Source organism: Erythrolamprus reginae, chromosome 1 (genome assembly GCF_031021105.1).
Source record: "Erythrolamprus reginae isolate rEryReg1 chromosome 1, rEryReg1.hap1, whole genome shotgun sequence".
NCBI lineage: Eukaryota > Metazoa > Chordata > Lepidosauria > Squamata > Dipsadidae > Erythrolamprus > Erythrolamprus reginae.
Window position 1 is genome coordinate 124,068,027 of NC_091950.1, and position 27,880 is coordinate 124,095,906.

Genomic DNA, 27,880 nt, shown 5'->3' on the forward strand with positions numbered 1-27,880 from the left:
CATACATAGGTTCTTGTTCTACTGGTGACTTCAATTATTGTAATGGATCTGGCTTGGTCAAAGAAAATCGGTGACAGAGATGGTATAGTCTGGATGTTAGCCAAAATTCCTCATCCTCCTTTTTCTAACCCTCAAGACTTGCCATTTTTAATATTAATGCCATAAAAGAGGATTAATCTTTTAAAAGTTCAGCTATGGTATCATCAGGAAAATGGTACTTAATAAAGCAAATAATTATACCAGAGAAACAGAATGTAGTTTCCCCGGTATAATGATTTTAGTTTTATTAATAAATAATATTTCTACCCATTATATGATAAGTATATGTTACTCATATCTTAATATTAATAGCTACGCATATTAATTATATTTATAGCTACCCATTAATATACACTGGGTAGTTGTTTTTTAAAAGTTTTCCACCAGAATTCATAAGTTCTTGAAACTCATTTTTTTTCAACATTTAGAGAAATATCGTTGAATTTATTTTCTGTCACTTCTAAATCCTGCAGTCTGTCTTAGAAAAAGAGAAACATAGAAGATTGACAGCAGAAAAAGACCTCATGGTCCATCCAGTCTGCCTTTATACTATTTCCTGTATTTATCTTAGGATGGATATATGTTTATCCCAGGCATGTTTAAATTCAGTTATTGTGTGGATTTACCAACCACGTCTGCTGGAAGTTTGTTCCAAGGATCTACTGCTCTTTCAGTAAAATAATATTTTCTCATGTTGCTTTTGATCTTTCCCCCAACTAACCTCAGATTGTGTCCCCTTGTTCTTGTGTTCTTTTTTATTAAAAACACTTCCCTACTGAACCTTCTTTAACATATTTAAATGTTTCAATCATGTCCCCCCTTTTCCTTCTGTCCTCCAGACCAGTGTTTTTCAACCAGTGTGCCGTGGCATACTAGTGTGCCGTGAGACATGGTCAGGTGTGCCGTGGGAAAATTAAACATGGGTCCCAAACTACGGCCCGTGTGCCGGATACGGCACATGGAGGCCATTTATCCGGCCTGTCACCAGCCGCCTCCATCTGAACATAAACATTCCCCTCATAATCCCTCCAGCTATCAGCGACAGAAAGAGTGGAGGCACAGGGAACACTCATTGACCAATCACCTTCTAAGATTCATCCCAACCACTAGTGATGAACCAATAGCAGGCTGCCTCTCATCCACACCCAGGAAGGTCCCCGTTCAGACTGCCGCGCACTTGTCATTGTGTGGCTACTGCGAGTAGTTGAAGCTGCTCCTCCCCCCCATGGTCCCAATTTCTAATCCTGGTCAGGACTGGAGGTAAATGTTGCCACCACTAGATGAAGCCTCAGTCTCAGCTGGTTATGTCTATCATGATGGTGTATATAGATATTTGACCTTTTTCTTTTTATAAGAGGCCCCCGCAGAGGGTGATATACAATGCATCACAATGTTATCTATATTGTATATGGCCTCTTGAAGGGTCATCTTCTTAAAGAGCTCGTGTCATTTTGGTTGGTGGTGTGCCCCAGGATTTTGTAAATGTAAAAAATGTGCCGTGACTCAAAAAAGGTTGAAAATCACTGCTCGAGACTATACAGGTTGAGTTCATTAAGTCTTTCCTGATACGTTTTATGTTTAAGACCTTCCACCATTCTTGTAGCCCGTCTTGTCTGACTTTTCCTTAAATCATTTTTTGAAAAGCCAATTTATCCATTCTCTCCCTCTCTAAACCCCAAATGCATGGAATAAAAATCAGTGGTGAGTTGCTCCCGGTTCAGCCCAGTTCCGCGAGCTGGTAGCAGCGGTGGCAGGAGGCTCCGCCCAACCGCCCTGGATGCTTCTGTGCATGTGCAGATGTTTCTGCACACGTACAGAGGCATTGGGCACACATGAACTGGTAGCAAGCTAATTTAGAACCCACTACCAAATACAATGTCTTTGATTTGTACTTGTCAACAATTATTATAATAAATACCTCTGTATGCATCCTTTTCATCATGGCTGCATTCCAAATACCACCACCACCACCTGTGAAATTACTCAGGCAGAATCCTTCCTATATGCTTACTAGCTATTGCTTTGAATGAACTAAACTTCAAAAGATACTACTGAGACATGCATATAAAATCTGATCAAACAAAAAGACAGAAGCTACAGACATTCTTTGTGAACCCATTCCGTTATAATTTTATTTTGTTTATTTACAATATTTAAAACCCTGAGTGGCTACCCATCAAAAGTTACAACAGCGTAATAGCCATATTAAAACTAAATACATTAAAAACAAAAACCTGGCACCCTGTCAAACGTCTAATATGCAGTCAGCTCATCTTATTTGATTGTTTGGGGGGGAAATTATTTTCTCCCATTTTCTAAAAGAAATGCTTGTTGGGGTGTTGGGAGAACATTCCTGCAAGACAATATTAGGAAGGAACAGAGTAAGAAAGAAGACATGTTTTGTGGCTGGAAGCTCTCATTTGGTTCTCCTGTTTTTGGAAAACCCTTGGCAAATTAGAAGTGCCATTTTCTCATTTCAGGAAAAGAGCAACTAGTAGAAATGATACTATAGCATAACTGGTTCAACTGAAAAAAAAAATATTTATTTCCCTTAGTTCCAGTATATTTGCTTTATATTATAAATGAATATTATGTACAGTATCAGGTGAACAGAGAAAATTGAATTCTAATACTTCGTATGATGTGGCTATAGGCTGTTCTGCAGATATACTACAAATTTAATACTTTCCCCCAAATTTTCTTTCACTTTCTTTCTTTTTTGGTGAAAACCCAAGCAATAAAAAAAAGCATGAACACATGCTTTAACGATATTTCAGCCATTCATTAAATTTGTAGACGTAATATTTTTTTCCTACAATTTATCGCTTCATTTATTTTACAAAAAGGGGATTAAATATATTAATAGTGAAATATTTAAAATATATTCTCATAAGAGATTACTCTTCCTTCTAATACTCCTTTATATGTATTTAATAAATACCCCGTATAAAATATATTTTTCTTTATTTATGAAAGAGACCCCCAAGCTGTAAAATTCCAAACATTATTGCCATTTTATTTTTAACAGTTATCTACTATGATAATATTTTTAATAGGAGAGCAGCAATGTAAAAATAAAAAAGCTAGACATACAAGATATGATAACAACAGATTATGTGTAGCTCACAGTTGACACAATGGGTCCTTGGTGCTCTCTGAGTTTATTGTTTTCTTGTGGACGTTTCATTACCCAAACTAGGTAATATCATCAGTGTTAGCTTTGCTCTCAATTTATATTCTAATGGCATGCCATGTCATTGTTTATGAAGATTCTCTATCATTCAGGTCAGGGTCATCCCAAAGGTTCTTTTTCAAGAGGCAACTGGACTTTCCTTGTTTTTCCTTTTTCATTACACATAGTAAAATACAGGATGAAGGTTATAGAGGAGATACTCATAGTAAAAAATATCTAAGAAATAATAGAAAAGAAGGTATAGTAATAGAACATATCAATGAAAGAATAGAAGAGATATAGGAATAGAAGAAAGGAGATGTAGGAGAGCAATAGGACAGGGGACGGAAGGCACTCTAGTGCACTTGTACTAGCCCCTCTTGAAAAAGAACCTTTGGGTTGTCCTGTCAGTGTTAGTGGGGGTAGTCTTGATGGTTGTTTAATTGGTCTCTTTACTGTTAGCTTGGTAATACGCAATCAAGGAACTGCCAAATAAGCTAACAATAAACAGGTCAATCAAAGATCTACCCAATAATGCTGATGGGATTAGAATATAAAACGAGAGCAAACGCCATTCCCTACCAGCTCTGTTAATGTTACCTAGTTGGAGTAAGGAAAGGTCTGAAGAAAACATCAAGCTCAGAGAGCATCAACATATGCTTGGAGAACTTCAATACTTTATATGAACTACTCAAAATTTCCGCTACCGGTTCTCCAGAAATTGTCAGAACCTGCTGGGTGAAATCCAGCAGGTTCTGACAGATTCTGGAGAACCGGTACCGGAAATATTGAGTAGTTTGGAGAACTGGCAAATAATACCTCTGGCTGGCCCCAGAATGGGGTGGGAATGGAGATTTCGCAATATCCTTCCCCCTGGAACGGGGTGGGAATGGAGATTTTGCAATATCCTTCCCCCTGGAATGGGGTGGGAATGGATAGTCTTTGGGTGATGAAGTAACAATATAACAAAACTGGAAGGTTTAGAAAAGTATTAGATGTCTTCCAGTTTTTAATAGAATGTGCGGATGAAGGACAAGTGAAAGAGATGCTACCTAAGAAACAATGAGACAGAAGAGAGCTTAATGGTAAGAGAAAGAAATGTAGGAAGAATTCACCCTAATTGATTAGAAGAAAGTGGCAGCAGGAAATTTGTATCTTCAGATTTGCAAGATTCTGTTAATGTAGCCTTACAATAAAGTAAATTTAGCTCATCTAATCATATTTGGGTTACTCAGGATTTCCAGTGGGCCCCAACTTTCAATGAAAGGTAGTTGAAATAACCCCTTACCTGATTGAATGGTTAAATTAGATGAAACTATTAGACTTTATTTCCCACTCCAATTTAAACAAAAAACAAAACCCCCCAACTCTTTAGCTTCTCAGAAAGCTTGTTCATGATGTTTTCTGAAGAATAGGTCAGACGTCCATTCATTCCAGGCAAAAGAATGGAATATGTATGTAACATAATTTCCCCATGCCTCTGGCCATCACTGTAATATTTAATATCGCCTCTCTGCACAAATGAGATAAGGATGAGGTTGCAGTGTCATGCCAAATTTTGGCTTAAGGTTTGGAACCAAAGTACTAGGAAAATGTAGATGAAATCTTTGAAGTAATGCTGTAAAAAATAAAAACATTTCCATTCTGGCCAGCTGCTCTCCTAAACAGTGCCTTCGTCCTAAAAGAGAGGGATGGGAAGACAAAGAATGTGTTTGCTTGTTTGTTTTAAATCAAGAACTACATATGAAATAAAGCAAAACATAGAGGACCATTTTTAAAAAAATAAAAACCAGATTGATAATGAATCAATTTACGCCAAATAAAGTTTGAATTTACAGTTCGAATCTATGTATATTTATAGATTACTCTACATTAAAAAAATAGGAGATCAACAAAAGTATGTTTTTCAGTAAATAATTACTGATTTTTATATTATGTATAATTTAAAATTATATATTGTAACAGAGCTAGTCAAGGAGAACTAATGAAAAAAGAATAATCTGAGGAAGAAGGTAAAATCTGAAATGGTGGGGGGGAAAATCTTTCTTTTTAGATTACTTCTTTAATCTATTTGTGTTCAGTTGAATCTTGGACACACATGGGAAAAGAGATATAAGAAACCATTAAGCGGCCAGTCACCTATGAGAATTGTGTACCGAGATCAAATAAAAACAACGATAATACCATGAAATCTTTACCAGTAAAGATTTCATTGTTTTCTTGCACTGCAAAGGTAAAAATAAAACCCCCACTCAAATCAAGGTTGACTCTTGGTGATTTCAAGATTCTACTAAGCAGATCCTACTTCATTTTTCAGTTAGGCACTGCCACCACCTTTGAGTTATTCTCCTGATTAATAATAAAAAATGCATTTTACTGTGGGATAATTACATCATATTCGTTATGTATTTTACTGTTGCATATTATATCATATTCATTATGTATAGGAAAGTGAATACAAGAACAAGGGGACACAATCTGAAGTTAGTTGGGGGGAAGATCAAAAGCAACATGAGAAAATATTATTTTACTGAAAGAGTAGTAGACCCTTGGAACAAACTTCCAGCAGACGTGGTTGGTAAATCCATAGTAACTGAATTTAAACATGCCTGGGATGAACATATATCCATCCTAAGATAAAATACAGGAAATAGTATAAGGGCAGACTAGATGGACCATGAGGTCTTTTTCTGCTGTCAGTCTTCTATGTTTCTATGTATTTACTCATCACCTAGTTTTATGGACACATTTTTTATGCTTACCTAGTGAAAAAGGAATAAATGCTTCTTTCTTGAGAAACTGTCCTGAGCTGTCCAAAAATCTTTCAGGACAAAACATTTCGGGGTTATTCCAGTATTTTTCATCAAAATGTACAGAATAGAGATTTGTGATTACAGTAGTGCCTTGAGGGATAGAGTAACCACGGACAACTGTATCCTTAGAAGTTGCATGAAAAATACCTAATGGAACTATGTTACAGAACCTTAAAATTTCATGTAGCACTGCTTCCGTATATGGCATTTTAGACTTATCTTCTAGGCACGCTGTTTTGTTGGGACCAATGACAAAGTCAATTTCTTTCTGCACTTGCCCTGTTAAAAGAAAAAAAGCTTTTAGACTGTATGTAAGCATCTACATTATGTGTACACCATAACATTTGTACTTATGTATGAAATTTCAATGTGAGATTAACAAAGGTTTTTTTTTTTAATTGTCACTTGAACATTTGTGGACTATAGGGAACTGTGTTACTGCTTTTCTATTACTTTTAAAGCCCCCCCCCCCAACTTTCTATTCAGGTATATATATAAACTCTATGTAGATGATATAATCAATCTGGAATATAGTCATGCATTTGAGAAATAGCTGAAAATTCTGAAATGTTGAAGACTACTGACTTGTTTTGTGTTTTTGCATTAATTAAGTCTCTCTACAAACTCAATTTTTCTAATTCCCCAGCTCCCTGGTACTTTTAAGTAAAGATTTCAAGGAGTATCCCCTGTAATCTTTGAGTACAAAGTATGCGTTACGTCATCAAGTTATAAGTTTTATTCGAGTTCCTATATTAAATAATTGTTCCTACAAGGGACTGTAAACTCATCCATATTTTATCTTGGGACTAAAACAATGTCTATTCTCATATTACTTCATTAAAACACATTCTGTTTAAGAATATTTGGCGGATGAATAGAAATATACTAAATGATAAGAAATATAAGGATTGGATCGAAAATTAAAAATATTTCTTGAAATTAATAAAACCCCAGACACCACTCCACAGAATCTATGGGATACACTCAAAGCTTATATAAGAGGGTTAACAATATCTTATACAGCAAAATACAATAAGGAAAATAAATTAAAGTATGTACAATTAATAAATGAATTAAAACAATTGGAATTTGCATCGCAGCAACACACCAAGAACAGAGATTTTAAAACAGAAATAAATGTAATTAAACATAAAATTAGAATTATAGAACAAAATCAAATAACTGAAAAAATTAAAAGAGCAAAACAACATTATTTTGAACATGCAAATAAACCAGGCAGATGGTTAGCATATAAACTTAGAAAGCAGAGTCAATCCAAATTGATAAAAAAATTAGAAGACAAAGATGGTACAATAAAATATGATACAGAAGGAAAGGCGGATATTGTTTATAATATTTATAAAGATCTTTATGCCAAAGACAATGTTAGTGAAGATGAAGTTTTTAATTACTTACAGGCTTCAAAATTACCACAAATAACAGAAGATCAACAGACTATGTTGGATGGACCAATAACAATGGAAGAACTCCTAACTATAATTAAAAAACAGAAAAACAATAAGGCCACTGGTCCAGATGCTATACCGGCAGAATGGTACAAGATAGACAATGAAATAGTAAGAAACTATATGTTAGAAACTTTTAATTTATGTAGACTTGAGGGTAAAATTCCGAAATCTTGGTCAGAATCGCTGACAACTTTAATACACAAATCCGGCACTGACCCAGTAAAAATCAAAAATTATAGACCCATATCTTTATTAAATGTAGATTATAAAATATTTATTGCCATTTATGCAGATAGACTTAAAAGAATTATAAATGGAATAATACATCAAGACCAAAATGGATTTCTACCAGGGCGACAAATTAAAAACAATCTTAGAACAGTAATAAACACATTAGAATACTATGAACAACACTCAGATAAGACAGCATCTTTAATGTTCTTAGATGCTCAAAAGGCCTTTGACAACGTCAACTGGACATTTATAAAAATGCAATTAAACAAAATGAGATTTGGCTCAAAATTTGTTAATTTAATAGATACTATATATTCAAAACAAACGACTAAGATAATATTAAATAATAACCAATTACAAGCACTTGATATAAATAAGGGAGTTCGTCAAGGATGTCCTATATCACCATTGTTATTTATTATGACACTTGAAACTTTATTAATTAAAATAAGAGCGGATTCTGAAATAAAAGGTTTAACTATAGGAGACGAAACTTACAAACTCCAAGCTTTTGCAGATGATTTAACGTTTATAATTGAAGAACCGATAACAACTGTTCCTTCTTTATTGCAAACTATTGAACAATATGGAAAGGTAGCAGGTTTAAAGATAAATAAAAGCAAAACCTCTTTCTTAACTAAAAATATGAATAAAATACAAGAAACTAAATTAGAAAATATTTCTGGAATAAAAACCGTAAAGAAAGTAAAATATTTAGGAATAAATTTAACAGCGAAAACAATAACATTAAAAAATGATAACTACATAAAATTATTATCAGAAATTAAAAAAGATTTAGAAACATGGAATAACCTGAAAATATCATTTTTAGGAAGAATTGCCACAATCAAGATGAATATTCTGCCTAAGGTTTTATTTCTCTTTCAGGTAATTCCAATAAATCCAGGGGGAACTTTTTTTAAAACTTTGACAAATTTAGTTAAAAAATTTATATGGCAAGGGAAAAAAGCAAGGATAAAAATAAATTGTTTGGAAGACATTAAAGAAAGAGGAGGATTTGGTCTTCCAAACTGGAAATTATATTACCAGGCCGCCGCCTTAACATGGATTAAAGATTGGATAACTTTAGAGAATAAAAGAATATTAAATTTAGAAGGACATGATCTTATGTTGGGTTGGCATGCATTTATATGGTATGACAAGGAAAAAAATCACTCATATTTTAAAAGACACACATTAAGGAAGTATTTACTAGAGGTTTGGAAGGACATAAAGAAAAATCACTTCTTAAATGTTCCAGAATGGATAGCCCCCCTAGAAGCAATAACACATCCAAAGTCTATAAAAGACACGAAAATATTTTATAGATATAAAGAACTATTAAATGATCAGATGAAGCTAAAGCCTAGGAATAAACTACAAGAAGAAGGGATAATAATAGATTGGTGGCATTATGCCCAGATTCGATCCAGATACCAGAAGGATACAACTCTTTACACTTTTAATAAAAGTAAGAATTTGCTAAGTCATTTAATTATCACCAATTCAGTAAAAATGATAGGGAAAGTATATAAATTTCTTATCGCTCACAAAAATATAGAGTTGACTTTAAAAGATACTATGATAAGATGGTGCAGAAATATAGGTAAGGAAATAGATATAGACACTTGGGAAAAAGTCTGGATTAATAATTGGAAAATGACCAAGTCAGTTTCATTAAAAGAAAACCAAATTAAAATGTTTTATAGATGGCACCTCCCACCAAACAGGATAGCAAAAATGTTTCCTAAAACATCCCCACTGTGTTGGAAATGCAAGAAAGATATAGGAACTTATTACCATCAATGGTGGACATGTGGTAAAGCTAAAATTTATTGGAAGATGATTGAGAAGATATTAAAAGAAATATTAAAGCATGATATAGATAACACCCCGGAATTTTACTTATTAGGAATTAACAATCAGACTTATAAGAAGGAAACTCTTTATTTAATCATACACATATTAACTGCGGCTAGAATAATATATGCGCAAAACTGGAAGGGGGAGGAAATCCCCAAGAAAGAAGAAGTTATAGCTAAAATATTAGATTGCGCCGAAATGGATATGATGACAAGACGATTAAACGATCAAGAAGATACAAAATTTTATGAAACATGGAATAACATATATAAATGGTTAGATAAGAAAAAATAAGAGATAGATCTGTTTTTATTTAGGTAATAACAATATTAAATGTATTTGTTGATGATTTTGATATAATAGTTTACTCACAAGCAACATATTAAAAATTTTGTTTTATGTATGTTTAGTAACTGAGATTTGTTTAAATGTTTGATTAGATGAATATATTACACATAAACAACATATTAAGCATTTTTACTTATACCGTACTAATATTGCATTTAAGATTTGAAAATTTTTTACTAGACTTTTTAACATTTAACAAATGTTTGATTATGTATTCTTTTTTCTATTTGAATGTATACTTTCAAAAGAAGCGGGGAAATACATCCCCATTCTATGTTTAATGTTTGTATGTCTGTATGTCTATTTTATGAAAAATAATAAAAAAAAAAATTGAAAAAAAAACACAAAAAAAAACCACATTCTGTTTAATATAGTAGTAACTCCGTGTGTCAGTCTGGTACACCTATTTCTATCTCATTATTTGGATTTTTTAATTTATTGATAGACATTTCAACACAATGTTTTAAAAAGCAATTTCTTGTTACTTCATAAATATATAAAAGTGTACATTTTATTATAAATTCATATTTGTATGAATTTTATATAAAACTGTACATTTTATTATTAATTCATATTTGTAATTGTATATCACATAAGAATCTTATCTATAATTATTATATTTTGGTAATACTGTATTAAAAACAAAATTTATGGCATGGTTGGTATCCACAAATACTCCCCCCAACTAAGGTAAACAACTTTAAAGGGGTCTTTTGTTTTCAACATTTTTTTAGTTCTAACAAGCAAAACTGTCTGACAACATATCACCTGTGCTCACAGGTTAGCCGCCCCGAGTCTGCGGAGAGGGGCGGCATAAAAATCTAATTAATAATAATAATAATAATAATAATAATAATAATAATAATAATAATTTCTTTAACATTTCAAATACTTCATAATCTCTTAACCTAATTTGAGGCTTCCTGATAGATTTATTCTATAATCTAATAAGGATTATAATTCTATATTCCTTCTGTTTTATAAATCTGTATATTCTTAGCATATCACAGTTAACTTCGGAACATCATCTTTTGGTTGTGGCAAGGGGGACATTTGCCCAGGTCCGCCTGGTGTACCAGTTGCGGCTCTATTTGGACAAGGAGTCTCTACTCACACTTATGTCCTTATCACCTTGAGGTTCGACTACTGCAATGCTCTCTACATGGGACTAACTTTGAAGAGTGTTCGGAAACTTCAAATTGTCTAAAATGCAGCCACACAAGTGGTTATAGGCCTTCCAAAGTACCCATATTTCTCCAGCACTCCGTGGACTACATTAGCTGCCGATTGGTTTCCGGACGCAATTCAAATATGTAATAGAAAAATGATGTCCTTATCATTACATGCAAATTTCTCACCATAAAAACTGTGTATTACTTACCTTGAATATTAGGATAAAGAGCCATGAACAAGACCGCCCATCTTAGAACATTTGTTGTAGTTTCTGTTCCAGCAATTATAAGTTCTCCAACTGAAAAAATTAAATTTTCCATGGAAAATACAGATTCTGGATCATTTTTATTCTTATCCATTTCATCTAAATATACATCTACAAAATGTCGAGGTGCTTGAGGCTTCCTGTTCTGCGAGAAGCGCTGAATAAGGTGGAGTAAAAAATTATAGACTTCAGCAGCATTTCTAAAAAGTTGTTGATGTTTTCCAAAAGGTAAGTTTCCAATCCATGGGAAAGCATTGTATAAAAACACTGAAGCACTGGCAGCCAATTCAATATTTTCACTGAATATTTCCATCATGTGCTGAAATTCACTGTCTTCATAGGTAAATCGTTCTCCAAAAATAATTAAGTTAGTAATGTTTGAAACTGCATTTGTAATCAAGTGCTTCAGATCAAAAGCCTTGCCTTTGTAAGTATCAATGGCATCAAGAAAAATAACCGATTCTTCTGCTATTTTGCTTTCAAAGGACTTTTGACAATATCCAAAATTTCGAAAGCTAGTTACTGCTAATTTGCGATGCTCTGTCCAACCTTTGCCATATCTTGCATTCAGCAAACCTGAAACATGCAACATATTTATGTATTTAACTCATAATTGATGATTATTTGCGATACATTTATTTTATTATCATCTATTACCTTTGTTTTTTCAGACATATTTTTGTTGTTGCCAAAAATAGTAAACTACTAACTATTGGGAACATAATTTCTATGTTTTGATTCAAAATTAAGTGCATAAATTGTATTAGTCTACTCAGCAACTCAATTTTTTTGTATCTATCTTTGTATCTACAAGATGTTATCACTTCTGGGTATAGGACATCTTGAAGCAGTTACCATAACAAATTTATCATAAAGATCCCCCCAGGACATTCTCAATGAAGAAATCTCTTTTATTAAATAATTATCTTAAACTATGTAGTGCTATTAAAAAAATTAAAAGCTGTACAGGATCATACAGAAAAATGCATGCACATGAAACAACATTTCTAATCAATTAATACACAGGAGGACAACAGTATTAAAACCATGCATTCTCTCACTCTCCATGACCTGCAGGGCACCCCTCCACTCTGTTACCCCTACAGGGCGATTGTAGCCCCTTATGGGGCCCTCCAAAGAAGAGATTTGGTGCACATTCATGGAGCCCTGCTTTTCATGTCAAATAATGACGCAACGTCAACCGGACGTCAGCCTGGGAACTTCAACTGCAGCAACCTCAACTTGCATTGCTTGTAAATCTTTGGTCTAATTTGGCATCTCAAATCAGGGTGCAAATAAAATACAGGGTTATTCGAAAACAATGAACCAATTTCATGATGCATTGCTTCAGTTCTCAAGCATCGTCTTGTAATGACTCAGTGACCATTTGAAAGAGAATTTATCTAAGTTTTGAATGGCTGCTACATGGGCAATGCAATCGCATCTTTCTTCCAGCAACATTCAGTTGTTTGTTTACCCTTGGAATGGTGAGTCCTTAGGAAAAGGCATTCTGCATTGGGGGGCCCAAGACCTTGCTCTTTGTGCTTGGCCTGTGAGATCCCCAGACCAAACTGTGTGTGATTTTTTTTTCTTGTGGGGATAAGTAAAAGATGTTTATGTTCCACTGCTATTCAGCAAGCTTGATGACTTAAACATCAAATAACAACAGCGGTCTACTCAGTGGATTGTGATATTTATTTTATTTATTTATTAGATTTGTATGCCGCCCCTCTCCGTAGACTTGGGGCGGCTGATAAGTTCCTGGGAAAAATTATTTTATCACATTGATGTTACTCATGCTGCAGGTAGTGGCTATACTGAACGCTTATAAACCAGGAAATAAAAGTTGATTGTGATTAGAATACTTGTGACTTGGCTGGAGTTTTGTATTACTTTTTCTTACTAAAATATTGTGTCGTGAAATTCGGAGAGGGGCGGCATACAAATCTAAGTAATAATAAATAAATTGGTTCATTCTTTTTTAATAGCCCTGTATATTCTGGAGAATAAAAGATAGGATTATAGACAGATTTCAAACAATTCTGTTATGCAATAAACCTCTATAAAAAAAATCAGCAATGAAAATGGACATACCTCCCATTTTGGTCAACTTCTTGAACAAAGGCAGAGAAGGCCTATCTGAAAAAACTTCACCTTGCTGAACAAGACATTCTTTTACTGCATCATAGCCATTCAGAACAATAGCTGATATGCCTCCAAGATCAAGACTAAAGATCTTAAGAAATAAAAAAAATATATATTTAAAAGATATATTAACAAATATTCTCATTCATTTGCATTTTCCAAATTCCACAGATTTTTAGAAACACTAAATTATTCAGCCAATCCTCTCTTTGTCCTAATATCACTACCACCATACAAACACAAACACCTCAGAGGTGGGTTCCTTCCGGTTCAGTTCAGCAGCCGAACTGGTAGCAATCCGCTGATGACATCATGGAGCTGATTCTATCGGTGAATCAGCTGTTAGAAAATGGGGGGGGGGGTGTTTGTTGAAATTTTTTTGCTGATTTCTTTTTCTTCTGCACATTTGCAAAAGCTGAGTTTCCAGCACTGAGTTTCCAGTATGAGCCGCCATCTTGTTTTTGGCTTTAAATATATTTTTTTTAATTTTTGGCACTACAGTATACATACACCCATAAGGTCCAGCCAAATGGCACGGGAGGAAGTGAACTGGTGGTGAGATAAGTTAGAACCTACCCCTGAAACACACTACACACAGTGAGTTTCCTATTTGTTTTTACCTTCCAGTAAAAAGTTATTTTGACTTTTTCTCCCCCTCACAACTTTGTATCCAAGCTCTCAATTGATTGCTTAAAATGTTTACTCAAAGCATAAGCAGAGAAGAAAGGCTGTTTGACTCATTGTATACCATAATAGGTTTGAAAGAAAACAGGATTTTGTTTTTAAAAATCTAGAGCAGTGTTTCCCAACCTTGGTAACTTGAAGATATTTGGACTTCAACTCCCAGAATTCCCCAGCCAGCGAATGCTGGCTGGGGACTTCTGGGAGTTGAAGTCCAGATATCTTCAAGTTGTCAAGGTTGGGAAACACTGATCTAGAGAACTTGGCAGCTGACAGTTTTAACTTTATATTGGACTAATCCGTTTGGAGGACAATGTATTGAAATAGGTGGTCGGTCTGTAAGAGTATTATTTTATTACTGAAATACTACACAAAGCAATCCATAGTCTTGTAAGTCTCTCACGTTGAATACAGACAGTCCATGATTTCCACAGTTCATTTAGTGACCATTTGAAGTTACAATGGTCCAAAAAAAGGTGACTCATGACCATTTTTCACACTTATGACCATTACAGTATCCCCAAGATCCCATGATTTACATTTGGATTCTTGACATCTGGTTCATATTATGACCATAGCAGTCTCCCGGGGTCATGTGATCACCTAGTGCAAGGATAGGCAAAGTTGGCTCTTCTATGGCATGTGGACTTCAATTCCCAGAATTCCTGAGCTAGCATGATTGGCTCCGGAATTCTGGGAGTTGAAGTCCACAAGTCATAGAAGAGCCAACTTTGCCTACCCCTGACCTAGCGTGACCTTCTGATAAGCAATGTCAATGGGCAAGTCAGATTCATTTTACAACCATGATATTAAATTAACAACTGGAGTGATTCCCTTAACGTGGCAAGCAAAGTTCTAAAATGGGGCAAAACTCTCAATCAATTTCTCACTTAACAACATAAATTCTGAACTCAATTGTGGTCATAAGTCAAGGACTACCTGTATAATAAAGAAATTGCATTCTGACACGTATGTAACCAACAATTATAAAATGACATATTCAGAATTGTGTCCTATTGAATCAGCAAGTTAATTATATATAGACTAGTACAGTGTACTACTGAAATTCCTTCTGCCCCCTCGCCACCCCCTGCTAAAAAGTCATAAAAATGTACCAAAGATCACTGACATCAACGTTATAGCCTAAGCTTTTCTTTCCTTTTTCTTTTCATTTTAAGCTTGCCCTTAAAACAACTATTTTCAGTTTCGTTGCCCTGGGATGATAATGATGATGATGATGATGATGATAATAATAATAATAATAATAATAATTATTATTATTATTATTATCGGGCTACTGATCTTTATCGCAATGATTGCTTCTTGTTTCTTATTATAATAAATGAATATTTATTTATTTAACAACAAAACAACAATAACACTACTACTACTAATTATTATTATTATTATTATTATTAATAGTAGTAGTAGTAGTGTTATTGTTGTTGTTTTGTTGTTAAATAAATAAATATTCATTTATTATAATAAGAAACAAGAAGCAATCATTGAGATAAAGATCAGTAGCCCGATTTCTCATGCAAACATGCAAACCCAAACCGGGCATCCTTCCATCCACTGCAAAACAACTCCCATCGCCCACGCCAGCAAAGATAAGCGGGGAGATGGGCGTTATAGTCCAATCTAAGCGGCGTGCAGCTGACCGGGAGAAACCTTGAAAGGCTGCGATGCCGAGGGTGGCGAACCGAACTGACGGCTCCCTTTCGGTCCCTCCGAAACCTACTTGCCCGTACAGCTGACTTTGCCTCTTCATGTAGACGTGAGGCTGCTCCGCGGCCAGGGAATGGATACTGCCGATGAGAGGGAGTCCCGCCGGACCAGGCGGGAAGCCGGTGGGTCTCTTCTGCTTCAGCAGCTGCCTCACCACCAGCGCCAGCACGAGGAAGAGGAGAGCCGCGCCGGTCACTAAACCCACCAGCAGCCCCTCGGACCACATTCCTTCCTCACAGCCCCTCCCGGGCCAGCGGCTGACTGACTGTCAACACAACAGTCCAGCTTCAGAACCGCCCTAGTTGCTTTCTTCCTCCTTTTTTACTGGAGGCCGAAACTGCTCGTCAAGCCTTCGGCGAGCCGGATTGGTCGGTTCTTCTCACTCGGCGGCGCTTGCTTTCCCGCTTCCTCTTCGGCGTCCGGATTCCAAATCTGACTCTTGGAATCTCACCAAGCTGGGACAGCTTTAGCCACGTGTTGCACGGAGGGAAGAATCCGTCCCTTGTTACAAAGCGGCTTATGTAACGATAACAGCGTGGCCGAGATCCTCTTTAATTAAATATAGGGCGGAGAAAGCTTTTTATTGTACGCCGCTCAGAGTCTGCAAGGAGTTGGGCGGCTTATACATGTAATAAATTGAATTAAGTTAAATTAAATTTAAACTAGAAGGTATCCAAGCCAGAAGCAGAGGATGCGTCTTCCCGACGTAGGTTTGGAAATCTAGAGTTTCCCAACAGTTTCACTTCTTTGGGCTTTGGACGGCTCTTTCTGAAGAAAATGTGAAGAGCGAGCTTTAGGCAGCTTTAAATAGCGGGATCAGTTTATTATTATTTATTATTATTATTTATTAGATTTGTATGCCGCCTCTCTCCGAAGACTCTCTGAAGACTTAAAGTTGTTTGCCTAATTTAATCGTAGTTCTTTTTCTTTTGTGGATATCAATAAATGAGGCTGCGGGAATAAATGTTTGCCCCTCTTCAAAAAACCATTTAAATTGCACCATGCATTCTTTTTTTTAAAAAAAAGTTTCATCTTTCAAAAAAATTTTTTGCTGGGTTTATTTTTAAAAATAAATTTTATTTGTTTATAAACTTTAAAAAATACATAAAAGAAAATGCAAACAAATAAGACATTATACACAACAAAACAAAACATACATACATTTATACCTTTAAGGTTATTCTACGGTACATATATTGACTGTTATTTTATGCTTATTTACTATTTTTATCTATTTTTCAATTATTGTAATTTATATATCTCTAATGATCTTAATTATAACACCTTTACTTAATATATATATATATATATTTCTAAGTATTGGTACAATACAATAGTATGTTCAATTGTCCTTACAATCTTAATACTAATATTCTAATGCTTAATGTGTTATATTTATTTTCTTCTATCAAGCTACTCATACAACAAATTCCATTTTTTATAATATATATAATATTTTGTGGGATGTTATTTACACAGCCTTGGAACAGGCTACACTTTTCAAGTGGAACATTTTCAGTTCAGCCATAAAACCCGTCATGATATGTATACATAAAGAATCATTTCATCTATTCTGTGGGTAAACACAGAAAATTCTTGGGTGAATTAAACATGTTATTTTTAAAATTGTTTTAAGAAGAGCTTAATGGCATCCAAATACATTTTATTTAAAATATTAACGCATGCTAATATGATCTGAAATATTTACTCTTACCTTAATATAAAAGAGGATGGTTTTTTGTTTTTACCTATTACCATAGGTCAGGGGTCCCCAAACTTGGCAACTTTAAGACTTGTGGACTTCAACTCCCAGAATTCTCCAGCCAGCTAAGCTAAGCTGGCTGGAGAACTCTGGAAGTTGAAGTCCACATGTCTTAAAGTTGCCAAGTTTGGGGCCCCCTGCCATAGGTCATACTTATGGAACTGCTGCTGCAAATCTTTATAGAATACTATCCTTTGCTCATTCTCTCTTTTTATTTCCTTTTGCTTTGAAAAATTACTGAGAGAGGTTTTGGATGGAAAGTTTGGAGGTTTTAGATATTCCAGGATCATTTCCACCCCCACCCAAGCCCCAACCATTGACATGCTACTGTTTATTTGTTGATATAAAATACTTTTGAGTTGAATAGTTACCAATCTATAAACTAGTTCTGTGATCGAGATTAAAGCAGTATCTGGTGCTCCAGATGTATTTTTGCAGAAAGCCAGTTTGATCTAGTGTTAAGGCACCCAGCTGGAAAGCAAAAGATTGTGAATCCTAATCTTGTCCAAGATATGGAAGCTGGCTAGTAAGCCTTGGACCAATCACTCTGTGACATCAGGTTTGGCCAACAAACTGGTCAGTCATTTCCAGTTAAAAAGCAGGAAGAAAAAAAACAATTACTATTCTTCCATCAAGATTCTCCTATAGAGTATAGGCAAGGCATGGGTAATCTTTTAATGGCCTAAAGCTGCCCTTAACATGGGGGGTGGGAAGTGACCAACATTGGTTTTAGTAATGGTACGAAATAGATGCTGATACCAAATAGATGACAATACAAAACATTTGGAATGTGATATACTCATGATCCATGGCATAATATTTCTGTTTTTGTTTTGTTTTAAAAAAATATTTGTTTCTTTTTTTATATTATTCTTGATTTGAGATCATCATTGTAAAATAGTTAATTATTTTACATGGTGCTGGTATCAGACAATTCTTGAAGCATCACCAGTGACAGTTACTAATTTGATGAAATATTTAGGCAATATTTTCCCAATCAGAGAATATTTAGGTAATATTTTCCCAATCAGAGAATGATCAATGCATTCTGAGGACAGCTTTCAAGGCATTGCCTCCCACGAGAGACATTTGATTTAAAAAGTCATGTTGATAGAATATTTCTGCAATATTTTCCCAATCAGAGAAAATATTGCAGAAGTATTCTATCAGCTTAGTGATTTTTTTAAAATCAAATGTCTCTCATGGGAGGTAATCCCTTGAAAGCTGTCTTCAGAATGCATATAATCATACAAGCATATGTTTTAATTCATCCAATTCACACAAAAGAAGGGATTAAGGAACATAAATATTCTAAACTATGGAAGCGCCCTAAGACAGAAACAAAGGGGTCTTTCCTTTTTCCTTTTTAATTCTGACACACCTTCCTGAAAAAGACCCATGGGTCAGAGTTGAATCTGATGACAAGAAAGAGCTTTGCATTTAACTGGTGTTGAACTCAGAGAGAAATTAATAGCAGGAAAGAGAAGAGCAGAAGGACATAATCAAAGAAGCATCAGTCAAAAGGAAATTTTAAAAGGGAATAGGAAAAAGCTAAAGAAAAGAATGATAATAAAACATTCTGAAACAGGTTTAGAAAACTCTACAGAATGGCAACAATAAGATGTGAACTTCTTTGGGTCACATAAAACAATTAATATGGAAAGGGGGTGCATTAATTAGGTGAAGAAAATTGAGGTTGTAAATGTTTGGAAAGAAAAGAAGTACCTAGGCCCAAATGACTGAGCTGTCAGGTGTCATGGCGTTAGTCACATCGGTAGACTATCTTGTGTGGTCCTTGATGGGGGACCATACCTTTCCTGTCCTATTAGTACTCTTGACAGCTTTTGATACTATAGACCAGGAGTGTCAAACTCGCATCGTCACATCGTCGTCATGTGATGTATCATGACTTTACTCCTCTTCGATAAACCGGGTGTGGGTGTAGCCAGCACATGATGTATCTGGTCCACAAGCCACAGGTTTGACAGCTATAGACCATAGCATCTTATTGGACTACCTAAAGAAATGGAGATGACACTTGTACGTGACAACTTCAGGCAAGGCTGGGAATGCCATGGAAAGCTTGAACCATGTCTGGAGGCCTATCTAGGCTCTGGATAGGACTAAATTTGGTTAGGCTCGAGAAAAAGTGGAAACTCATTTCAGTAATTATTACTCACTGAATTCCTTAGCTAAGTTTCATAATAGGAAGGGAAGGAAAATACCCAATTTCATGTGAAACAAAAGGGGAAGGAAAATGATGCTCTAAAATGATTAATTCATGTTTGCTTCATTTACTATTACTACTTCATAATGACTAATTATTACTCTAGAATTTCTGCTACACTAATGATGATTTTTAGTAACTTGAATGCTTGCTAACTGCTTTTTACTTGATCTAAATAGAAAATATTAATTTATTATTATTTATGGATTTATTTCAATGGCCCAATTAATGGCCCAATTAATGAATAAGGGAGTAAGTGAAAATAGATTAGAGTAGAGTAGAGCAGAATATTATAGAATATTATAGAATATTATAGAATAGAATAGAATAGAATTTTATTGGCCAAGTGTGATTGGACACACAAGGAATTTGTGCATATGTTCAAATTAATCAAGAATCATAAGGTACAACACTTAATGATAGTCCAGGTACATATAAGCAATCCAATCATATTAGGAACCAGTCAATATATATATATTTAAAAATAATTTATTATACTGAACCAGTCAGTATAAATTGTAAGGATGCAAGCCATAAAGTTGCAGTCATATAGTCATTGGTGGGAGGAGGATTGGAAAATAATGTTTTTGTGTCTAGTTCTGGTGTGCAGTGCTCTATGCAATCGTTTGGATGGTAGGGGTTGAAGCAGTTTATGTCCAGCATGTGAGGTATTTGTAAATGTTTTCATATCCCTCTTTTTGAATTGTGCAGTATACAGGTCCTCAATGGAAGGCAGATTGATAGCAATTGTTTTTTTCTGCAGTTCTAATTATCTTCTAAAGTCTCTGTCCGTCTTGTTGGGTTTCAGAACCATATTTATTCAGACACCTTTTTCTGTTTAACGTGATTGTTTGCTGATGTGAGGTTTAATTTTATGGATGTTATCATTGTTTTGTGTGTGTTTTTACCTTACACGTTTTAATTATGATTTTTATAGCTACTTTGAGCACTATTCTTGGTAGAAACACAACATGAGAAAGTAATGAATAATGAAATGTAACAGAGACTACAGGACAGCCATTGTTTTTTTTCCAGCAAGCCTCTTTATAGCTATGTAAGTCATTGTTTCATATTGTGGCACACTATTTTGATTAAACATTTAAGAAATTTCACATACAATTTGCACACTGATGAAGAACTCCTACATGAATGGATTAAGTCCAAAAGTAAATGAGTGTTTGATTCTGTTTCATATTCTGTTTGTGTGCTTCCATAACGACAAACAGGTAGTCCTCGACTTACAGCAGTTCATTTAGTAACTGTTCAAATGTACAATGTCACTGAAAAAAGTGATTAATGGCCTTGCAGCATGCCCATAGACACATCATCAAAGTTCAGATTTATTTATTAATTTTATTAATTAGAGTTGTATACCGTCTCTGTCCGAAGATTCGGGGCAACTTAGGTGCGTAGCAACTACCATGTTTCCCTGAAAACAAGACACTGTCTTATATTAATTTTTGCTCCAAAAGTTGTGCTACGTCTTATTTTCGGGGGGTGCTTATATTTCTCAAATAAGACAAATTCACAGGCAGAAAAGCTGACACCCCCAAAGAAAGTGTACTGTACGGTACACAGATTATGGTACGGTACCTGTCAGTATGGCACCCACACACACAAACGACGGCACTTATATGGTACAACAGTATACTCCTGCTATTGCAGCTTCTGGCCACCAGAGGAACTACAGTCTATGCACTGTAGTGGAGATTGTAATGGCGGTGAGACAGCAGCAGACTGTGTCTGCTGTACTGGACGATACAAAGCGATGGAAGGGGCCAGCAGGGGACGCCACATTATTACGGTACCGCTATGAACAGCTTTGAATGGTACCGTATGTTTTTCCACCGTACCGTATGTAAACTTGACTACGCCTTATTTTCGGGGGGTGCCTTATATTAGCAAATTCTGCAAAACCTCTGACATGCCTTACTTTCGGGGTACGTCTTATTTTCGGGGAAACAGGGTAGTTCATATTTTTGATGGTTGTAATATCCTGGGGACATGTGATCATGTTTTGTGACCTTGTGACAAGCTAAGTCAATGAGAAAACCAGATTCACCTAACAACCATGTTACTAACTGCAATGATTCACTTAACAACTATGACAAGAAAAGTCATAAAATGAGGCAAGACTCACTTAAATGTTTCACTTCGCAACATACATTTTGGGCTCAATTGTGGTGGTCACTTGAAGGTTACCTGAACCTGGGTTGCATTTGGTTTTGAGATCTCTCTGTCCAAATATAGTTATTTGCGATTCCAAACCACACTTTTGTGAATTAGTCTTCTTCTTCCTGAGGATTCTGAAAGTTGCAGCCCCTTCACATCTACACTGCTGTGTTAAACTGGGGCATACAAATTGAAATAAACAAACTAACAAATAAATTTAAGTTAATAAAGATGTTAGCTCCATATAGATTTTGTTTATAGATACATACTCTTTCAGGTAATTTCAGGTGTCCATATAAGGTTTACCCAAGGTTCCAAGCTGGCTGATTTCTCTGAATGCGAAAATAATTTTGGACTTATCCCCTACTTGAAAAATCTGTTTCTCCTTATTTCCCAGTTTTTATTAGAATTTCTGGAGAAAGGAAATGTTGCTTCCTGGAGAGAGAATCAGAGAGAAAGAGACAATGAGAGAGAGAGACAGAGAGAGAGAGAGAGAGAAAAAAAGAAAATGAGAGAGAGAGAAAAAGGGGTGAGTAGAGAGAAAATGAATGAGGGAAAGGGTGAATGACAGAGACAATGAGAAATAGAGAGAATATGAGAGAAAGAGGGAGAGAGAGAATAAGAGGTAGAGAGAATGAGAGAGAAAGAATGAGAGAGAAAATGAAATGATTAAAGAAAAAAGGAGAAGTCTAAATATCAAGGGGGGGGGGAGAAGAAGGAAAGAAGAAAAGACCTACTTGAAAAGATGTATACAAACTGTAAATGAATTTTATTTTAGCTACATAAGAATGAATAAGTATTAATGAATATCATGAGAAATGTAAACTGACCTGACATGTAACGTCCACTGTTTTAAAATATTTTTTGTTTATTATACGTGTTTGTAAATTAAAAAATTTCTAAAAGAGAGAGAGAGAATGAGGAAGAGGAAGATCCCACAGAGTTGGCCTTCTCCAGGTCCTGTCAGCCAAGCAGTGCCGGCTGGCAGGACCATAGGGTGAAGCCTTCTCTGTGGTGGCTCCAGTCCTCTGGAATCAACTTACCCCAGAGATTCACACTTTCCCCCACCCTCCTGGCCTTTCAAAGACCTTTTTTAAAACACGGCTTTGCTGGCAGGCCTTGGGACATTGAGCGATAACATTCTGCTCTGGCCATAAAATATTTTTTTAATATTGGTGTTTAAAATTTTGTATTTTGTTTTATTCTTGTACGCCACCCTGAGTCTGTCAGGAGATGGGCAGCCTATAAACTGAAGTAATAAATAATAAGAGGGGGAGAGGGGATGGGGAGAAGTTGAGAAAGAATGAATTTCACTAACTCCTAATGTACTGTGTGTACATATATGCATACAACTCTAAAATATTGATAGGGCTGCCTCTGTGAAGTAGAAGTGACATGGAAATGATTTTGCAGATACCGAGAACTCCTTAATATTCTCAAGTTTTCAGCAATTCATAGAATTAGGACTGTTTTACTTATAGTACATCCTTTGTGCAATTGTCCAACTTCTAAAGAGATTGGGTCTCATCATCAATGGGTCTCATCATCAAATTGGTTAACTGGAGTCCTAACTATCGAGAGAATCTGAGAATTTACCTTAATTTTCCAGTTACTTTTGGGTAAGTCAGTTTTTTTTGTTTACTCAGTTGTAAGTTCTTCTTGGCTAAATGATCTTTCTCCATTGTAGGCCTAGGCTCCTATCCTAGGCTTACCTGAGGCCACATACCTCTTTGAAATATACTTCTTATTGGATTTGTATGTTGCCCAGAGTTGGGCGGCATACAAATCCAATAAATAAATACCGTAAATGTTCTGGTTTCTGGTAGAAGTTTAGTAATTACAAATAACTCTCATTCAATGCATCATTTCATGAATAAAGCAACTCCGTTTATTTCTCTGCTCTCTTGTACTTCAACACATTCCAGACATCAATCGGCCTGTTATCTCTCTCTTAGCCGCATTTCTCACATTCCTTTTCCTGCTTCACTAGACAAGATTTATTTCCTAAATACATAGCTATAAAAAGACAGCAGCACTGACTAAATATAATATAAAATACTTTGGCTTACTTTAGCGTGGTGAAAGCACCTCCATATTTTCTTTTAGCAACGTTGAAACTCCACCCTTCTTCTCCACTAGCCCCCTGACGTGCCAAATACCTCACTACAATATTTAACTCATTCCTCTCCTTAATATCTTCTTCCAGACCTTTGCTCTCTACGTTTCTGAATTCTTCTGAATTTAGGATTAACCCAGCGAGCATCTGATTCTCCCTCACTAGATCCTGAACTCATAGCCCACCCTGTGGCTGGCCTCCCACCTGTTCTACTACCTGTAACCCCGGCCCCCCCACTACTTCATAAACACTATCTGAATCTGAGTCCTCAATATCTTCATCATCCTCCAACTGATCAGGAATATGTACAACAGTAAATAAACTTCTAAATGGACATGTACAGGATTTATTTATTTATTCATTCATTCATTCATTCATTCATTCATTTATTTAGTCCAATACACAATAATACACAATGAAGGTTATAGAGGATATAGTAGAGAAGAAATATGAGATATAGGAGAGACTATAGGACAGGGGACGGAAGGCATTCTAGTGCGCTTATGTACGCCCCTTACTGATTGCCCAACTGAGTTGCAAGAAACCTAAATTAAAGGATATTTATATTTCTCCCAGCCACCTTGGCAAATGTGCTTTAATCTGTCCAGAGAAATACAGTATGAAATTCTCAAAAGTCACAGTGTGTCTCTTTCCTGTTAAAATGATTAAATGATGCCCTTACATCTTACCAGTGGAACTGAAACAATCTCTTGCGTTTCACTGCAGGGACTTTGCAGTTATCCTTAGTTTCACACAGTTGCATCTTGGTTAAATGAATGCTCCACAATTCTTTTCAGCGTCAGGCTGGCTAGTTATTGCAAAATCTAGCTGACTTTCCTCTCCCCTTCCTGGCTCTTCTTTAATAATTTAACTATGAAGAGATATAAACTCTTTCCAGGAGTTTTACGTTCCATGGACGCGATGCCACTTTCTGGATTTATTGGCAATTCTTATTATCTATTATTTATTCATTTGTATATTTATATTCCACCTTTATTATTTTTTATAAATAACTTAAGGTGGCAAACATACTTAATACTCCTTTCTCTTTCTATTTTCAACATAATAACAACTCTGTGAGGTGAATTGGGCTGAGAGAGAGTGACTGGCCCAAAGTCACCCACCCATGCCTAAAGTGGGACTACAACTCACAGTCTCCTGGTTTCTAGACTGGGGCCTTAACCATCAAACTAGTTCTCATATTAGATTATGAGCTACAGTCACTTCAATAGTGAGATAGACAATATATAAATTCAATAAATATATTTATTTATTTTATTTATTTATTGGATTTGTATGCTGCCCCTCTCCGTAGACTCGGGGTGGCTAACAACAGTAATAAAAACAACATGTAACAATCCAATACTAAAACAATTAAAAAACCCTTAATGTAAAACCAAACATACATACAAACATACCATGCATGAATTGTAAAGGCCTAGGGGGAAAGAATATCTCAGTTCCCCCATGCCTGACGGCAGAGGTGGGTTTTAACCAGCTTATGAAAGGCGAGGAGGGTGGGGGCAATTCTAATCTCTGGGGGGAGTTGGTTCCAAAGGGCCAGGGCCGCCACAGAGAAGGCTCTTCTCCTGGGCCCCGCCAAACGACATTGTTTAGTTGATGGGACCCGGAGAAGGCCCACTCTGTGGGACCTAACTGGTCGCTGGGATTCGTGCAGCAGAAGGCGGTCCCTGAAATAATCTGGTCTGGTGCCATGAAGGGCTTTATAGGTCATAACCAACAGTTTGAATTGTGACCGGAAACTGATCGGCAACCAATGCAGACTGTGGAGTGTTGGTGTAACATGGGCATATTTGGGAAAGCCCATGATTGCTCTCGCAGCTGCATTCTGCACAATCTGAAGTTTCCGAACATTTTTCAAAGGTAGCCCCATGTAGAGAGCATTACAGTAGTCAAGCCTCGAGGTATGATATTACAATACACAATAGTTTACACTATTAGATGATATGATTATATAGATATATTAAATATATTACACGTACTGCTGGACACTTTCTGTAACACAAAGAAAAGAGCATTGAGTAACTCTATTTGATGCCCAATCCAATGAACATTCAAAAATTGAAATTCTGTGGTATTCTCGGAAAGCTGCCATCTGACCAGGTAAGCACTTTTATTCTGGATATTGATAAAATCATCCCGTGAGAGTTATGGTAATGTAAAAGCTATTTCATTACTGATATAGCCCTTCATGGCATAGGACCAGAATATCTCCGGGATCGCCTTCTGCCGCACGAATCCAAGCGACCAGTTAGGTCCCACAGAGTTGGCCTTCTCCACATCCTGTCGACGAAACAATGTCGCCTGGCAGGACCCAGGGGAAGAGCCTTCTCTGTGGTGGCCCCGACCCTCTGGAATCAACTCCCCCTGGAGATTCGGACTACCCCCACGCTCCTTGCCTTTCCCAAACTCCTCAAAACCCACCTCTGTCGTCAGGCATGGGGAAATTAATTCCCCTGGGCCGTTTCCGTTTTATGTATGGTTTGTATGAGATGTACGATTGTTTTTACATTAAGGGGTTTTAAACTGTTTTTAATTATTGGATTTGTACTGTTTTTATTGTTGTGAGCCACCCCGAGTCTTCGGAGAGGGGGCAGCATACAAATCTAATTAATAATAATAATAATAATAATAATAATAATAATAATAATAATAATACAGTATTACTAAAGTGCTGGCAGGATCATTTTGTACACTGCGGTGAGTTTTGAACTAGGTTTCAGTGGCACTAGAACAGTTTAGGAGAGGAATGTGACATATACTTTTAAAAGTTCCTTAAATTCTACCATGACTACTCTGAGTTTCCATAAATTCACTTGAGAGAATATGCACAAAAATTGGCATCTCTCTTTCTTTCTTTCTTTTTGTCCTTCCTCTGCCTCTTTTCTCTCACAGTCTGTTTGTCCGTCCATCCGTCCCTCCCTTCCCCCCCTCCATCCATCCATCAATCATCCATGCAGAATAGAATAGAATAGTTGTGTTTTTAGTTAAGTGTGTGTATTGCCTACTGTCTGTCCTTGTTAGTTGTATATGGCTTGCCTTTGTAAAAAGGACAATAAATGGTTATTATTACTGTTACTATTACTGTTACTATTATTGTTATTGTTATAGAATAGAATTCCTCATTGGCCAAGTGTGATTGGACACACAAGGGAATTTGCCTTTGGTGCATATGCTCTCAATGTATGTAAAAGAAAATATACATTTGTCAAGAATCATGAGGTACAGCACTTAATGATTGCCTTTGTTTAATCGGAACTGTTATTATAATTCATTATAATTTATTACAGGCGTCCAATTCCATTAGGCTCTTCGAGAGAACTCCGCCTCGGATTAGACAGCGGGATCTTAGACTGAGTCTACGATCCAATGCAATTTACTTTCAAATTAGCTTTATTGGCTTCTCGCAGTCGCAAACCCGGTAAGCCAGAAGTGCCAGAGAATTCCGGTTGCGTCGAATGGGGTTTTTCCAGAGTTAAATACGAATGTGGCCACTTGGAACCTTAACGCGCAACGCCGGCTTGTTCCAAATGAAGTTCCATATGTCGAAGGAGGGCAGGCTGCCAGGGAGCTGGGGAGCGGCAGAGCGCCTGGCCATCCCCCTCTGGCGGCGCGAAAACCACTTAGCTAATTACTTCCTTCCCCTTGTTAG

At 36.0% G+C, this 27,880-nt stretch overlaps 1 protein-coding gene across 3 annotated transcripts; it reads right to left on the reverse strand.

Moving 5' to 3' along the window:
* Positions 1-3,034: 3,034 nt before the first annotated feature.
* Positions 3,035-16,256, reverse strand: CYP2R1 (cytochrome P450 family 2 subfamily R member 1). 3 transcript variants are annotated; one of them, XM_070735595.1, is made up of 5 exons: positions 15,948-16,256; positions 13,471-13,612; positions 11,320-11,952; positions 5,974-6,303; positions 3,035-4,889 (listed from the first exon to the last, which is right to left on the reverse strand). In XM_070735595.1, exons 2-5 carry the CDS (start codon positions 13,475-13,477, stop codon positions 4,711-4,713), a joined length of 1,149 nt encoding a protein of 382 aa, XP_070591696.1. In that variant the 5' UTR covers positions 13,478-13,612; positions 15,948-16,256; the 3' UTR covers positions 3,035-4,710. The 3 variants fall into 3 exon arrangements, with proteins under 3 accessions (XP_070591696.1, XP_070591702.1, XP_070591688.1); XM_070735601.1 differs by having other exon boundaries at positions 11,320-11,409; positions 15,944-16,170; XM_070735587.1 differs by having other exon boundaries at positions 15,944-16,170.
* Positions 16,257-27,880: the final 11,624 nt, after the last annotated feature.